Raw genomic sequence first — 17,355 nt, forward strand, 5'->3', positions numbered from 1 at the left:
TATTGTGGATGGTCGTAGCAAAATTACCCACAATACATTTTCCTTTGTCCAAGTGGAAAAAGTATTAAATTCTGTTTTTCTTTATTGTTATCAATGGACTTAATAACCAGCATTAGTTAGTTAAAACTGACATAGCTCCAATGTAAATATTCTGTTATTACATATTCTCTTCTAATCATTAGGAGCCCAAACACGGTTCACATTTGAGCTGCCCAGTCATAGGCTGCGCTTCCAGTCCAAAGTAACTCCTGTTGATGTGGCAGCATTGCCACCATCAGCCAGCCTTAATCTACCACAAGTTACCATGTCTGGAGAATATATCATGGAAGAGCATGAGTGTCACCCAGATAAATCCTGGAATGCAGATGAATTCCCATTGAAACAAGGCAACTACCTACAGGGAAACTATTTGCGATGTGTTGCTGAGGTACGTCTGATTAGCAAATTCTGTTGATATTAAACTAGTAAATTATGTTAAAAAGTAAGAAACATTCTTCATCTGTGCTGATTATGCTTTCAGGTTGGTTCTTTTGAGCACAACTTGACAACGGACCTTTTGAATCAGCTAGTCTTTTTACAGAAAGTTTTCATGAAAGAGGTCAATGAAGTAATTCAGAAAGTATCAGGTATGCAATAAATTTATCTTGGCTTAAAATTAATTGGAAGATTACTTGTGGATCAGACCAACAACTTTATTATGAAAGCAAGACTCAGTAACACCCGCTATGTTAACCACCACAATTTTGCTTATTTTCCTTTGCACGCTTATAAATATGTCAATGAAAATATGGTGACACCAGTGTTTGAAGGGCGTAGGGGTGTTGAGTTGGTGGGAAAAGAAAGTAGGTGGTAGTCTAATTGGGGTTTCCCATATTGCAGGAGGTGATAGTGGGAAGGACAGGATATGATGAAATGAAATAGCAGCATGGGTTGCAAGGTTAAAGTTTGTACAGGTGTGGTGTTCAATCTGGGGCGGAGCTGAGAGCAGGTTAACTTCTCTTAAATATTTAAAATGGATATCCTAATGGAGAGGCTTCATTAATTCATATGTTTTGGTCATGTTCGAGCCTTGAAAAAATGTATTCCAAATTTTTTCTGTACTTTTTAAAGTTAGTTTTAAGCCCAATCCTTTGGTATTGTTGAGGAAAGAATTATAATTTTGGAGCCTTCTCATTCGTGGGTACTGGCTTTTTTTTCTCTTATGGTTGGGAGGGCGATCTTGCTTAAATAGAAGGAGGTTCCCCCCTCCACACATGCTCAATGGTTACGTGATGTTATGTCATGTTTAAATCTAGAGAAGATTCATTGTTCGATTTCTGATTCTAACCAAGATTTTCAAACATTATGGGGACCCTTCCTGAACTATTTTAAAAATCTTTGAATTCTTATTAAAATATAGATCTGGGCTATTATTATAAAACATTATATAGTAAAGTACTCTTTTTTTTTCTTTTTTTTTAACCAACCAGCTTTGTCTTGGTAGGGGGTGCAGATTGTTTTTTTTAAATAATATAATTAACCTGTGGCGACCTACTTTCTGCACAGGCGAACCGGCTCATAAATAGCCAGCGCGTGGGGAGAGACTTTGGTAATGCACCTCTGATGTCATTTCCGCCCGGAGAGGGCGGGCGCCAGGGATTAAATGCCAGTGCCACAAAGTTTGAATAAACTAGTCTCGAAATGATTTACCGACTTGCGTGTCGTCTCTAGCTCTGTATGTAGTACATCACTACAAACCATACTGTTGTATTCCATCATTCAGTTTATTTGATTGATCATCAATATGGGATACCGTGATTTTATCAGTGTGATTTATATACAGTGCATTTTGTGCTATGTTATTTTGATTTATAGTAAGTATCCTTATGAATTCTGTATTTGTGTATATTAATAAGAATATTGGAAAAAGAAAGAAAGAAAATGGATATCCTTATCAGGTGTGTCTTCTCACTTTAGGAACGATATGAAAAGCGACATAAATGTTCCTGGAATAAGGGATTTCAGCTACAATAATTAGATAATATTTTCCTCTTGACAAAGAAGATCAAGAGGCGGTTTAATAAACATGTAGAAGCTCACAGCTGGTTGAAGCAGGCTAAATAAAGGGAAAATATTCCCATTGTTCATATGAGAGTACAGATTTAAACTTTCAAATAAAATTCTATGAAGTGGATCTGAGGAAAAGATTTTTTTGTACACATACTGGCATCCAGTATGTGATAAAACAGCCAATCAGAGATCTTAAAAAGGACTTAGTAGTTGAGGGAAATTAATTGCAGATTTTTGGGAAAGAGGGGGGGGGGGATGCTTGGATTGTCATGATGGTTATAAAAAGAGCTATCATGGAGGAGGCAGTAGGATGAATGACCTCCATCTGTGGCATGATCATTTTTTGATTCTATGAATAACAGCAAATACGGAACTGACAAACTCAGAATATTGGCTTAGAAGTTGTTACGTAGTGAAAACACTAATTAAAGGGACAAGAAAATATTTGGAAGTGGCACTCTGGGTCTAGTGTGTTGTATTTCAGGAATATTTTTAAGTTTCAAGCTGTTGAAATGGAATTGATGTGTAGATTATAAGTTAGAGAGGAATGAAACATGATGAGCTTGGTTTGCCAATGTTTAGTTGGAAGAAATTTATTCATATCTAGTGATGGATGTGAAGCATGCAGTTTGGAGAAAGCAGATGTTTCAAGAGAAGTGATGGTGAGTTAAAGTTGGGTGTCATAGAGCAATTTTGGAAAATGACAATATATTTTAGGAGCATTTTTGCTGGAAAGGAACATATAGAGAACACACAAGGAAATTAAAAGGGGCAAGATTGGTGATATGTGAATACAGGCAGAGCAGCTGTTACTGGAAAATCTTTGATTTTGACTGGGTAATGAGGAAAGACGTGAAGTAATTCAGACCTTGATGAACCAAATGATTATGGAGAGATGTTGAGAAAGATAGTGGATACAGCCACTTTAGAAGATACAGGCAGGTTGAGATTACTGAGGAAATGGATTACCAGGGATTGTTTCAGTGCTCTGTTTTTGCACAGCAATAGCAAATTGAATTGCTGCATTGACATTTTGTGTTTAACATCTAGCTCACAGAATACATTCTTCTAGCTCATTCTTCAGTGATAGTCCTTGAGAGCCCGTTTCACGGTGAAGCCCACCCTAGGCCAGAGACATCACTTAGATTTTCAGGAAAAGAGATCTGAGGACCATATCAGATAGGTTCCAACTTTCTTAGCTGTCCCTACATCTTCATCCATATACAAATGTAGTGCTAGCATACCACCATAGCAGTTAGTGTAGCACTTTACAGCTCAGAGTGGGGAGTTCAATTCTGGCTTCCTCTGTGACGAAGTTTGTGCATTTCTTACCGCATGCATGGGGTATCCTCCAGGTGCTCTGATTTCCAGTTGGTAGACTAATTTGTCATTGTGCATTGTCCCCTGATTAGGCTAGGGTTAATGGGCTGCTGGCTGGTGTGGCTGTAAGGGCTGGAAGAGCCTGTTCCACACTATATCTTAAAATCTACATGGTACTGGTGTGTACAGGTCTTTCAAGGAGTAATAGTGCAGTACATTTTTGATTGGTTTAGGTTTAGCAGTGTCTGGTAGTAGGTACATTATTGGTGGGTACAGGTCTGGAAATGTCATGAGGATTACTAGAATGTGGTGAGTGGATCATCCAAGAGTCAGTGATTGACATAGTGAGAGATATCCAGAGTTCAGTGCCAGTAAGAAGGCAGCAGAGCAGGTGTGAGAATACTAATAAGGCAACATGAGAAAAATGACATTTGTGTGTTTTAATCTGACAAGAAATATCAACATATTTCTTCTGATTAACCTACAGAAGCATCTTGAATTGTAATTTGACACCCCACAGAAAATGTGAAATACTGTTTTAAGTAAAAATAACTTTAATCTATGTTCCCTTGTAACGAACACTGTATCTGCAGGTGGGGAACAACCTATACCACTGTGGAATGAACATGATATTTTAATGGATGGAGAAAAGCCCAAAATTTTGCTATATTCTTTAAATCTACAATTTAAGGTAATTAATATAAAATATTGATATTCAAGTCATTCTGAATTGAATTTACTTTTAAATCTGTTTTAGAAGCACCAATTTCTGAAAATAAATTCTAGTCCTTTATAATTTACCGATGTAAATTGGCTTCTAAAGGCGTTGGTGTGAAACAAGTGATCTTATTTCTCTGCCTCTTTCACTTGTACAGCAATAAAGAAAGCTAATACCCTGATTATTCATCACTGGAAACCTGTCTTTTTTACCTACAGCTTTATACGGAATTATTGTCTAGTGAATTTGATTAAAAGTAGCACAGCATCATGTTACAATTATTTTTACTTGAGTAGGTCATTTCCAGTTAGTAGGATAATACTAGGGGTAAAAAAAAAACTTGCTTCAGTATTTATATTTTGTTAATTTTGTATCTAGGGTATCCAGGTTACAGCAACTACTCCTTCCATGAGAGCTGTAAGGTTAGAGACTGGACTTATTGAACTGGAACTTTCAAATCGTATCCAAGCAAAGGCACAGCTCGGTGCAGGCCATAACAGCAGTTATCTGAAACTGTTTGGCAAATGTCAGGTTGATCTAAACCTGGCGCTAGGACAAATTGTTAAACATCAGGTACACATTTTTCAAATTAATAATACTAATGATTTAGCTTTCTCGAAGCTAATTGTAATGTGATAAATTGCACAGTGTTACATATATTCCAACTTGCATTGCATTAAATGTGATTTAATGTTGAAAGAAAAAATGTCTTGATGAAATGCCATGTAAAGAAAAAACTGATACATTGAATTTGTTAAGCTGTATAATTCATAAGACATACTCTTTAAGAAAAAATAATGACAGGTGTTACTGAATATACTAATTTGAGTTAATTTCTCTTTGACCCAGTGGGACTAGGCTACTCTCAACCACACTCTGCTCTTTATGTTACAAGCTGTGATCCACGTATTTATACTTCATCTCCACCTCTGTGTTCTTTTTTGTTTACATGATTTATATTCAATAAAAAGTTGCCCTGTTTGTTATTTCTATCAATGAGTAATTTATGTCTGTAAATTAACTTTTCAATTAATATCAGGTATTTATCAATTTGTGTATATTTGTAACACAGAAGGCTTTTTAGTGCGTGACGTAAAACATTAATCCTAAGCACAGACCTGTATGCTCTTGTTTTGTTACTCAGAACCATACCCTCTGCAAGTTACTGTGTTGCATTCCTGTTTGTCCCATGCCACATAGAGTATCCTGACTTCCAGCTCTAACTTTTTCCATAATTCAGTATATTCTTGGTTTCCCTTGTATAGATTGTTTGTATTATTGATTGTAGGTCTATGAAGAGGCTGGTTCAGATTTTCATCAGGTAGCTTATTTCAAAACACGGATCGGATTGAGAAATGCATTGCAAGAAGAAATCAGTGGTGCATTTGATAGAGAAGCTGTACTCATCACACTTAGTCGACCAATAATATATGCACAGCCTGTGGCCTTTGATAGAGGTAGGAATTTCTGTCATTTGATCAAAAAAGATGTATCTGAAGCCCCTATGTTCTTGCTTCTACGTCCTGTGTGATTAAAGGTATCCAATTTACATCTCCACACACAGGCACAATTCAGTGTTGCTTTGGTACAGCATCTTCCTCTTTGCCCCACCTCACTAAGTGCTCATTCACAATGCTATTTGACCTCCTCATTGTAAAATTCTGTCTTTTGAGTATCTCCTACATTGTGTTTTCAGTCACACAAGTTCACTTTCCATTTCCCCTAAATCTCAGAGCTTGCCGTCTTCATGAATAGAATAGGTGAAAGTAGATTTTGAGGAGTGATCTAGTAACAAAAACTTCAGATCCTAAAAATCTGAAACAAAAGCAGAAAATAATAAAAATACTGCAAAAGGTGTGGTAGCATCTGTAGAGAGGTCAAGGGAGCAAATGGTTCATGTCACTGCTGCTGAGTGTTTCCAGCATTTTGAGAGACAGAGAATGAAAGAATGAATGAATTTCAAGAAAAGAATTACTCAGCTTAGAGCTCTGGCAGCTGAAGGCAGGCTGCCAACAGTGCAACAATGATCTTAGGTAATTGGAACAGTTAAGAATAGAGCAATATACAATGGTGCTAGAAAGTTTGTGAGCCCTGTAAAATTTTCTGTTTCTACATAAATGTAACTGAAATTTTGATCAGATCTTTACCCAAGTCTTAAAACTAAATAAAGAGAACCCAATTAGATAAGTAACACAAAAGCATACATGTTCATTTATTTATGGAGAAAAATTATCCAATATTACATGCATTTTTTGGAAAAAGTATGTGAACCTTTGCTTTCAGTAACTGGTGTGACACCCTTGTACAGTAATACCTTCAACCAAACATTTCCGGTAATTGCTGATCAGTCCTGCACATCGGCCATTCCTCCTTACAAAACTGCTTCAACTTTAGGATATTGATGAACTGCCTTGCATGAACTGCTTGCTTCAGGCCCTTCCACAACAATTCTATAGGATTAAGAAACGTACTTTGACTCAGCCGTTCCGAAACACAAATTTTCTTCTTTTTAAACTATTCTATTGTTAATTTACTCGTCATTTGGATTATTGTCTTTTTGCATGATCCAACTTCTATTAAGCTTCAGGTGATGAACTGCTACCCTGACATTCTCCTGTAAAATGTCTTGATACCAATTTTGAATTCATTGTTCCGTCAACGATTACAAGCTGTCCAGGCCCTGAGGCAGGAAAGCAGCCCCAAATCATGATGCCCCTTCCACCATGCTTCACAGTTGGGATGAGGTTTTGGTGCTGGTGTGCAGTACCCTTTTTCCTCCAAACAGCAATGAGCATTTCTGCCAAAAAGTTCAAGTTTTGTTTCATTTATCCACAGAACATTGTCCCAGAAGCATTGTAGAGCATCCAGGTGGTCTTTTGCAAACTTGAGATGTGCAGCAATTTTTTTGGGGGGAGAGCAGTGGTTCCTTTCATGGTGTCTTTCTATGAACGCCATTCTTGTTCAGTGTTTTCCTTATAGTGGACACATGAATAGGAACGTTCTCAAGTTCGAGAGATTTCTGCAGGTCTTATGCTGTTACCCTTGGTTTCTTTTTCACCCCTTTCAGGATTGCACATTGTGCTCTTGGTGTGATCTTTGCAGGATGTCCTCTCCTAGGGAGAGTAGCAACAGTACTGAGTTTCCTCCATTTGTACACAATTTCTCTTACTGTGTGCTGATGAACACTCAGGTCTTTAGAAATGCTTTTGTAGCCTTTTCCAGCTTCATGCATCTCTACAATTCTTCTTCTAAGGTGCTCTGAAAGTTGTTTTGATCGAGGCATGGTGCACATAAACAGATCTTAAGAGCAGGCTCTGTCAGTAACCCGATATTGTGAGTCATTTTTATAGGGCAGGGCATCTCTACAACCCACACCTCCAATCTCATCTCATTAATTGAAATCCCTGACAGCAAATAGCTTTTGTAGAAGGCATTACCCCAGAGATTCACATACTTTTTCCAGCAAATACATGTAATATTGGATCATTTTTCTCAATAAATAAATCAACATGTATATTGTTTTATGTGTTATTGGTTTAATTCAGTATGAAGGTAACATTTTAAGTCATATTTAAGCAGAAATAGAGAAAATTCTACAGGGTTTGCAAATTTTCTCGCACTACTGCATGTTACAAGGGTAAACCAAAGGTTTAAAATGGATTGGAGGGCATTGTCATAAGGAGATGCTCAGAAAAATGATGAATTTGTCCATTGTTAACCTTGTTAATTATGGAGTAAGCTGGGGCTAGAACAAGACAATGGCTGATTGAAATAGTTTTGTCTCCATCAGCAGGAAATTTTCTGTAGAAAGGAGCCTGAGAATGCATTGAAATAATAGTCTTCAATCTCATACAAAATACTTTGAAACTTGATGCCTTGAGAATGTCAACATATAATCATTGTATTGCAATAAAGAAACTGGTATTTTGTAAAAAGCTGTACATGACTGCCTCATTTCATCTTGATACATAGATATACAGTGTTAAACTAGTATTGGCTCTTGTTTTTCTCCATCTTGTTCCCATGTTAGTCATATCAAAAGTATTCTGAGGAACTATAAAATCAATGTAAAAATTGAAAAACAGAGCATAATGTGGATATTTTAATCATTTTGTTTTCTTCTTGAAGCTGTCCTTTTCTGGCTAAACTACAAAGCTGCCTATGACAACTGGAATGAACAACGAATGGCATTACATAAGGATATTCATGTTGCTACAAAAGAGGTTGTTGACAAGCTGCCTGGAATTCAACAGACCTCTGCTCAAGCATTTGGTACACTTTTTTTGCAGTTGACTGTGAATGATTTGGGCATCTGTTTACCTATCACCAGCACTATACAGGTATGATGTTTCCTCTATGTGATATCAGATTGTTATACTGTACAGGTGTCCCTCACTTTACAAATGTTCGCTTTACACCACTTTGCTTTTACAAAAGACCTACATTAGTAACCTGTTTTCGCATTACAGAGGATTTTTGCTTCTGCGAAAATTTTGCCCATATAAATTAATGGTTCTTCGCTTTACGCCATTTCAGCTAAAGAAAAGTTTCATAGGAACACTACCTTTGTTAAGGGGGGGGGGGGTACCTGTAATAGTAGTTAGTAATGCTTAGGTGTTTGATATTTTAACAAAGTTGTAATTTGACTTTTTGTACCAGTTCCTTTTGCAGAGTATTTATTACCCGTCTCTTGAGAGTTACTATCATCCAAATGCCCGTAGTTTTCATGAATTTTGTGTTCCTAACCCGAAGGTTTTAAAGCCATTTATTTTCACCTATGACTCCCTCCAGTTAGAATGGATAATTAAATCATATTAGCCTGGGACAACTGATTTTTATGCTGAAGCTACTCTTTGGTTTAATCATTAAAAATATCAGCTGAAGTTTTACAATAGCTGAAAGGAAGGGGTTTCAGAGCATCTCAAGTTGTCCTTATTGTCTTTGATTTCCTCCCAGCACATTTTGGGGGAAAATTGAATTGCTAATCTCAAATGTCACATTTGTAGACTACATAGTATTTTATATCAGAAACTTTGCCAATCTTTCATATTCAGGAACTTAATTTCATCGTGTTTCCTAATGTTTCTGTTATCCCTCATCATGAGTCCCAAGCCTGGGAATATTATTTATGTTTTATTACTTCAAACCTAAAAATAGTAATCATATTATGTTTATACTTTAGTAAGCTTACCAACATGGAAATCAAATGTAAAAATTTTTTTGTTTTGTGGAATTTTAATTCAGCTACCCTTAATTGAAAGCAACGATGTGTATTAAAGAAACTGGTCATTTAGTGTCTTGTGGATAAAAGTGCTTGATTTCCAATAAAGTTTTCAGTTATTTATATTATTTGAGGCATCATAGTGGTTCAGTGGTTAATTAAACCTATGAAGTTATTAAATGGTTTAATATTTGAAATTATTGGAATATATTTTGCTTTGATTAATTATGGATAATACTTTAACTTTTTTTTCCAATGTATTTTAGCAGGCGAATCATGCAATTGACCTTGACCCTGGCTCAGCTATGGTTCTTACAATTGAGAGCACCTTGATCACTGCTTGTTCATCTGAATCCCTAGTGAGCAAAGGTCATTTCAAAAATTTCTGCATACGATTTGCAGATGGGTTTGAAACAAGCTGGGATGACTGGAAACCTGAACTTCAGGGAGATATTGTAATGAATGCTTGTAAGTTTTCTCTTCAATATAATCATATAACAATTACAGCATAGAAACAGGCCATCTTGGCCCTTCTAGTCCGTGCCGAACGCTTACCTAGTCGGACATACCTACACTTAGCCCATAACCCTCCAATCCTTTCCTGTCCGTATACCTATCCAAATTTTTTTTTTTAAACTGACAAAATCGAACCTGCCTCTACCACTTCTACTGGAAGCTTGTTCCACACAGCTGCCACTCTGAGTAAAGAAGTTCCCCCTCATGTTACCCCTAAACCTACGTCCTTTTGTTCAAATCTCCTCTACTCTCAATGGATAAACCCTATCTATCCCCCTCATAATTTTAAATACCTCTATCAAGTCCCCCCTCAACCTTCTATGCTCCAAAGGATAAAGACCTAACTTATTCAACCTTTCTCTGTAACTTAGGTGCTGAAACCCAGGTAACATTCTAGTAAATCTCCTCTGTACTCTCTAATTTGGTGACATCTTTCCTATAATTCAGTGACCAGAACTATACATAATACTCCAAATTTGGCCTTACCAATGCCTTGTACAATTTTAACATTACATCCCAACTCCTATACTCAATGCTCTGATTTATAAAGGCCAGCATACCAAAAGCTTTCTTCACCACCCTATCCACATGTGATTCCACCTTCAGGGAACTATGCACCATTATTCCTAGATCACTCTGTTCTACTGCATTCTTCAATGCCCTACTATTTACCACGTATGTCCTATTTTGATTATTTCTACCAAAATGTAGCACCTCACATTTATCAGCATTAAACACCATCTGCCATCTTTCAGCCCACTCTTCTAACTGGCCTAAATCTCTCTGCAAACTTTGAAAACCTACTTCATTATCCTCAACACCACCTATCTTAGTATCATCTGCATACTTACTAATCCAATTTACCACCCCATCATCCAGATTATTAATGTATATGACAAACAACATTGGACCCAATACAGATCCCTGAGGCACACCACTAGTCACTGTCCTCCAACCTGACAAACAGTTATCCACCACTACTCTCTGGCATCTCCCATCCAGCCACTGTTGAATCCAGTAACAATAATAATGATAATCACTTCCATCCCTGTGAAAACCGTGAAAAGAAAGTGAGCTAATTTTCCTTACATTATTTTGTCTGTCTAGTGTTACATAATTAACAAACACTGATGTATTTAAATTCATTGTTTTGCATGTAAAAAGTTCAGTATCTTTGCAAAATTCTAGATAATGAATATGAGAGCAAGTCTTGTTTTGATCAGTCTTAAGCTATGCCTATCTTGGTAAAGAGAGCTACGATGAGACAACGGCTCAAAAATTATACTGAATTTAAGTTGAGCCTCAGCTATCAGCAATCCAACATATATTGTATTCTCTCTATCTCTATCTTTCACTAACACTAACTTTCAATATCTATCTCAGTCTCTCAAACACGCACATACACATGCACACGCCACCTCCCCTCCTCTCCCCCGCACTTCTTTGCCCTGTCAATCATCTGTTTAAAAAGCAAAGGGAAAATGTTATGGACTGCTAATCTGCAGTACTATGCAGAAGTATTACGTGCATTTATAGTTAGGGTGCTTAGATCTTTTGCACACTACTGTGTTTGTCTACCTGGAGCGAAGAACAAGTTGTAACTATGGCGGGAGCAAAGGATGTTGGGAATGGTGAGGTTGGAGCACCACAGGAGGGGTGTGGGACAGGTGGCAGAGGAGGAGTGGTGCAGCGGATGAAGATACATCCAGCCCTGAGACTACAGGCAAGGTGATTTGATTCAAAACAATTGGTTTATTGATCATTGCAGAGTCCCTGATGCTTCCCACTCCTCCCCTTTTTCCGGGGGGAGGGGAATCTAATAGGAGAAGACAATCAGATTCCCTTTCTCCACCCTTGTATCTCTTTCACCAACTTCCCAACTCTTTACTTCACTCATCCACTCCCCTCCCCAGTTTCACCCATCACCTTGTGTTTGTCCCTTTCCTCCCCCTGCCTTCTAACTCCAACTCATCTTTGTTTCGCCAGTCCTCCTGAAAGGTCTCGACACAAAACGCCAACTGTACTCTTTATCATAGATGCTACCTGGCCTGCTGAGTTCATCCAGCATTTTGTGTGTTGTCTGCAATTTACTAATGTTTATCTCCTCCTTGCCTCCAAGAAAAATTCCAGCTAGAAGTTCCACTGGATTGATGAATGTCAATCAGGAATGCTAATTTATTTCTGAATGTTTCAACAGGTGTGGTACCAGATGGAACGTATGAAGTGTGTTCACGTACTACTGGGCAAGCCGCAGTAGGTAATTTATTTACTAAACTTCTCAACATCTTCAATAATTAAATAAGAGCTGCATCTTGAAACTGATCAGTTCATTATTATCTAAGGCAACCTTATACGTACTAAAGCCACATGGATCCCAAAATGTGGGATTTTCTGTAGCAGTTTAAAAAAAATTATTTTGTGAAGAGATTTCCCCCATCTTGCCTATCATATGAAGCAGTAGAGAATCCACTCATTTTTGGGACGGACTGCTTTAACAAATGTACGTATCTTGGGATTAATATGTTTCTCTGCTGTGCATAAGTGGCTATTCAGCTAATATCCAATGTAAAAAAAAAAATGGATCTCACAAATTCAGTTTTAGCTGGAGTGCTTTTAACTTTTTTTAAAACCATTCTTCTCTAACTTAGCTACCCTCAAATTTATCCTCACATTGTGTCTCTACATGATGGCATTTAATTCATAATCTTATCCAATAAGTCTATAACAGACTCAATCTTGTAACAAGAGGCTGTCAAGTGCGGTCACGTCATTGTCACAATATGTCCCTTAAACTTTATTTGTAGTCTTGCACCTCACCTCCAAAAAGCTTCCTGACTGAGTAGAGTCAATCTACACTACAAATGGGAAACCTTTTGATTGATGCAAATGGTGAGTTGTGCAGCAGTTACTGCTAGGTTCGAACCTACCCTCAGTTGTCTTGATGTGACTGTAACTTTACTCCAGGTGCTCCAGTTTCATCCCACAACTCAATGATTAAGGTTAATCAATGATTACAAACTATCCCTGCTGTAAGGTAATGGCAAAAGGAATCAAAGTGGAGTTTGGAAATACAGGAGAGGGAATAGACTTAAGGGTAAAGGAAAATAGGGACAATGAGACTGATGGGATTGTTCCCCTGGGAGCTGTGTTGAAACAAGTGAATTCTAAACCCTCCTTTTGTGTCATACTGACCAACAAGATAAACTAACCTCCAGTCCAGATACAAGATCATTCAAATCTCAGCTATTAAGCTGCAATACACAGGTGATGAATCAACATGCTGATATTTGGACAGTGAACTTTTCCTGAAGTGTCTACAAAACAAAGTTGGTTTTCCAATTTACCCCACTGCATATTATCACCCTCGGATGTTAAGTACTTATGGTGAGACTCTGGGAAATCCTGAATCACTTTCCACATCTCTGGAACCAGTACTCAATGAGGGTTGAATCTGAATATGAAACTCACCATTGTCTTAGTGCACCAGTATTCTGGAAAGGAAGTGTTTGAAAATCAAAATCTCCATTACTAATAACATATGGTCAGTGGGGCACCAGTAATTCTTGTGTGTATGCTTTCAAGACATAGATTACACAGCAAGTTCTTCAAACTAATGGAGAGACACCATAACACACTCAACAAAATCGTCTAAATCTACGAATGTGTTAAGTGAACCCACATTGGTATTTACTTCCAAGGTAACATCTCCAGTACAGAGACCTTAATTGCACCTCCAAAGGGCAGACTCATTCACCCACCTATTACTAGACTTCTGAGATGGACTCAATTTGGAGCTGCCTCAGGTCTAGTGATAACTTGGATGACAGAAATGGTTCAGGGAGTGCTCACAGCTTACATCGAAAAACTGGAATATCTGTGTTAACTCATGAGAACCCCTGAAGTGTTCAAAAGGAAGGAGAAGCATTGCACTGAAAAGCTCAAGTCCCTTCCTTGGGAGCATATGGATGATCTGTGGAAGGAGTGCACTTCCAAAGCTACTTGCCTATATAGCCAGTTGTTGAGTCTGCAAGGACTACAGTAGGTACCTCAGATCAAGTAAGTCGTCCTCAACCTTGAAGAACTGACTTTGAAGGTGAAGATGTTATGATGTGAATTGTTGGAGTTGATTGTTATTGCTGATGCTTGTTGTCTGCTGCTCCCCAGTATTTATTTGGACAAGGTTGGTCAACTGATGAAAGCTTTCTTGCTCCCCTTTATTCTTTGTGTTTCATTGTTTTGGTATTTTCATCAATGCAACAATTCCAACAAGTAATTGCCAAAGATGAAATTTTTAGAAAGCTTAGCTTTTCATCTTGCCATTTCACAAACATGCAGGTACTGAGTTGCATATGAAAAAACAACACACATTGTTGAGAATATCCAAATAGTATTCCCAACAATGATGCCTATTAATCAAGTACAAAAAACACATGTTGGAAACATGAAATAAAAACAGAAATTGCTGGGAATGTCTCATCAGCTCTGTGGAGACAGAGTTGAAGGCATTATTTTAAAGAATACAGTTATCTATATATTGTTGCTGAGAATTAAGCTATTCACTGTCAGAAATCCATGTGAATAGCTCCATAATAAATAAACCGATGCACTTAATCTTAAAGATATTGCCTTGGAATAATACACTTAAGTAGTTTAAACAATTGAATTAGGAAATAGGAACCTGAAACTAAAAATGGTAATAAAGAGAGGGGTTTGTCTTTACACCACTGTAAATTTGATTGCAGGATATGTTAGGACAAATTAATTTAGAATAACATTTCTTAGATGGAGCAAGACTATTCAAATATGCTGAAATCAAATTACAGTATAGTCTATTGTAAAATGCTATTTATTTTATGGATAATGTTCTGCCAAATTTTTACTTTTAGACAGTAGCAGTGCCGGAACCTGGACACTAAATGTTTTGTGGAAAATGTGTGGTATTGATGTGCACATGGATCCTAACATTGGGAAAAGACTCAGTGCCTTGGGTAACACAATGACAACTTTGACTGGTGAGGAAGAAAGTGATGATATTGCTGACCTGAACTCAGTCAACAATGTTGATCTAACAGATGAGGATGAACCTGACAGCATGTCCCCCACCGTCATGGCTGTAAGTAAATCAATGCTTCAAAGCAGCTTCTATTGAAGTTATGAAAACATTCAATAACTTTTTATTTGTATTTAAAAATTGCAAGTAAATCATAAAATCAGTTGTTATGGCACAAATAAGACCATTCAGCCGATGAAGCTCACATGGTCAACAGTTTTTTCATACTCCTATAATTTTTGTCTTCCTCAAATATTTATCCAAATACATTTTTATTGCATCTGCTTCACTTGCCTTTCAGGCAGTGAATTCAGAATACCTTACAGCATTGATTTTTTTTTCCGTATTACCTTATCTTTCTTGCTAGTCACTTTAAGTCTCTTTTGCAATTTGGAGCATATTTTCCTGTAGCTTCCTTAGACCCTTCATGGTTTTAAATGTACATTAAAGTTAATCAACAAATATTAATTTAAATTAATAAGTATTTGATTTATTAGGTCAGATCACACTGCCCAGAGCCATACTTGCCTGTTCTACTGAGGTCAGTCTTGTTTTCCTTTCACAACCTTAAGTCCAGCATGGTCCAGACAGCAATTTGGAAATTTGATCAGTGGTGAAATCTGTTTCGACACTTGTACTTGTAACCAATGACGCGAGTTCAATTTTCTAAATTAGGTATAAAATCAAGATCTGTTTGTGTATCACTTTGAAGATTATTTTAAAGTCAAAGTTGAATTTGTTATTACATGCACATTATGCACAGGTCCAATGAAAAACTTATTACAAAGCTTTACAGACACAGAGCCTCATATGATTTATTATAAAAACCAAATCAAAATAAAAATTTAACACTTTTTTTTACTAGAAAGAATACAATGAGAATGAAGAAAAGTTCATTTTAGGGCAAAGTGATCAAAGTGGTCATAGTGCTGCCAAACTATAGAGATGTAGAATAACTGAAAGGAGAAAGCTGTTCTTGAACCTGGAGGGCTGGGAGTTCTTCTGACACATACTATGGAGGACTTGTAATTTTATCCTTCTTAGTCTTAAATATTATTTCGATCGTATTTCTTGAACCAGTCATGAAGCAGTGGATGCCTTTCTGTCTTGTGCCTTATGGGAACAGCAATTGAGCTGACATACTGTATTTTTTAAAATGTGGCATCATTATTGCTGCTTACAGTTCATCAGATAAGTTCAGTACTTACTAATACTGGCAACAGTAATATTTGGGACCATACATCTTAAATGTGTTACATAGAGGTTTCAATTTGAATTTATAGTGATTGATAATCAAAATCTACTAATGCAATTGATATTTGTTATTCTGCTTTATTAATTAGAAGGCAGATGAAATTTCAAATTTGTTAAATTTTGATTTGGGCAATGGCTTGTAAGCCAGTTCCTTAATCTGTGCTGTGAACACTAGTTTTACTTCTGCAGTATTTCTAAGTCTCTCACACCAAAATCCAGCAATTTACGAACACAGGAAAAAATCTTAATCTCACTCATGGCATGTTGCATGTAAAAGTTAGGTATCTGTTCATTGAAATTTTTTTTTAAAATTGACCTTGTGTATTAGGATCTGTGATTTGTAACTTTTGTAACTATGTAGTTAAATGTGTTGAAGCAATTTTAATGAAGCACTATTTGGTTTTCTTTTTGTATCTGTATGAGGTGTGGTGGAATATTAAGTCACAGGAGTTAACACAGCAGCATTTCCCAAGATTTTTCTGGGTCACTATTTAATATCAACATCTACTTGTTTCTCTACAGGAAACTAGTGAATATCGAAGACAGGGTGTTACTGGGAACCAAACAGCAGATCCAAGGGGAAGAAAGTTTGTCAAACGTTTAGTGGACATGAGGGAATTGAATGAACAAGCCAAAGTTATCGATGACCTGAAGTATGTGTTTGTCTATAATTAAAAATTTTACAATCTATCTTTCTTTTACCATGACAAACTTGTCAAACAGTACTCATATTGACAATGCTTTGGAATAGAATCTACACGGCATGGTTATTAAGTTTGCATATGGCTTTAAAGTAGGTGGTGTCATAGACAATGTAGATGATTAACAAGATTTACGGAAGTATCTTGATCACCCAGATAAGTGGGCTTGAGAAATAGCAAATAGAGTTTAATTTGGATAATTGTGAGGTTTTGCATTTTGGGAAATTACATCAGGATAGGACTTTCACTGTGAACCCCAGGATCCTGTGGAGTTTTGAAGACTAGGGAGACATAGGGGTACAAGTTCTTGGTTCTCTGACACTGGCATTGTGGATAGGCAGGGTAGTGGAGAAATCTATTGCAAGGTTAGCCTTCATTGGTCAGGGCACTGAGTATTGGAATTGATTTATTGTCACATGTACTGAGCTACAGTAAAATGCTTGTTTTGCAAACTGTTCATGCAGACCAATTCATTACACAGTGCATTAAAACAATAACAGAAAGTAGTATAAAGCATTATTGCTCT

At 37.0% G+C, this 17,355-nt stretch overlaps 1 protein-coding gene across 1 annotated transcript in view; it reads left to right on the forward strand.

Moving 5' to 3' along the window:
* kiaa1109 (KIAA1109 ortholog) overlaps window positions 1–17,355 on the forward strand; it is a 418,633-nt gene that overhangs the window by 315,312 nt on the left and 85,966 nt on the right. The window contains exons 52-61 of the mRNA XM_059965080.1: window positions 183–427; window positions 521–626; window positions 3,963–4,060; window positions 4,466–4,660; window positions 5,376–5,544; window positions 8,216–8,427; window positions 9,575–9,776; window positions 12,022–12,081; window positions 14,711–14,937; window positions 16,651–16,781. Of these exons, the coding sequence (XP_059821063.1) occupies window positions 183–427; window positions 521–626; window positions 3,963–4,060; window positions 4,466–4,660; window positions 5,376–5,544; window positions 8,216–8,427; window positions 9,575–9,776; window positions 12,022–12,081; window positions 14,711–14,937; window positions 16,651–16,781 (1,645 nt within the window). The remainder of the gene's footprint in view (window positions 1–182; window positions 428–520; window positions 627–3,962; window positions 4,061–4,465; window positions 4,661–5,375; window positions 5,545–8,215; window positions 8,428–9,574; window positions 9,777–12,021; window positions 12,082–14,710; window positions 14,938–16,650; window positions 16,782–17,355) is intronic.

Source organism: Hypanus sabinus, chromosome 3, assembly GCF_030144855.1.
Source record: "Hypanus sabinus isolate sHypSab1 chromosome 3, sHypSab1.hap1, whole genome shotgun sequence".
NCBI classification, from domain to species: domain Eukaryota; kingdom Metazoa; phylum Chordata; class Chondrichthyes; order Myliobatiformes; family Dasyatidae; genus Hypanus; species Hypanus sabinus.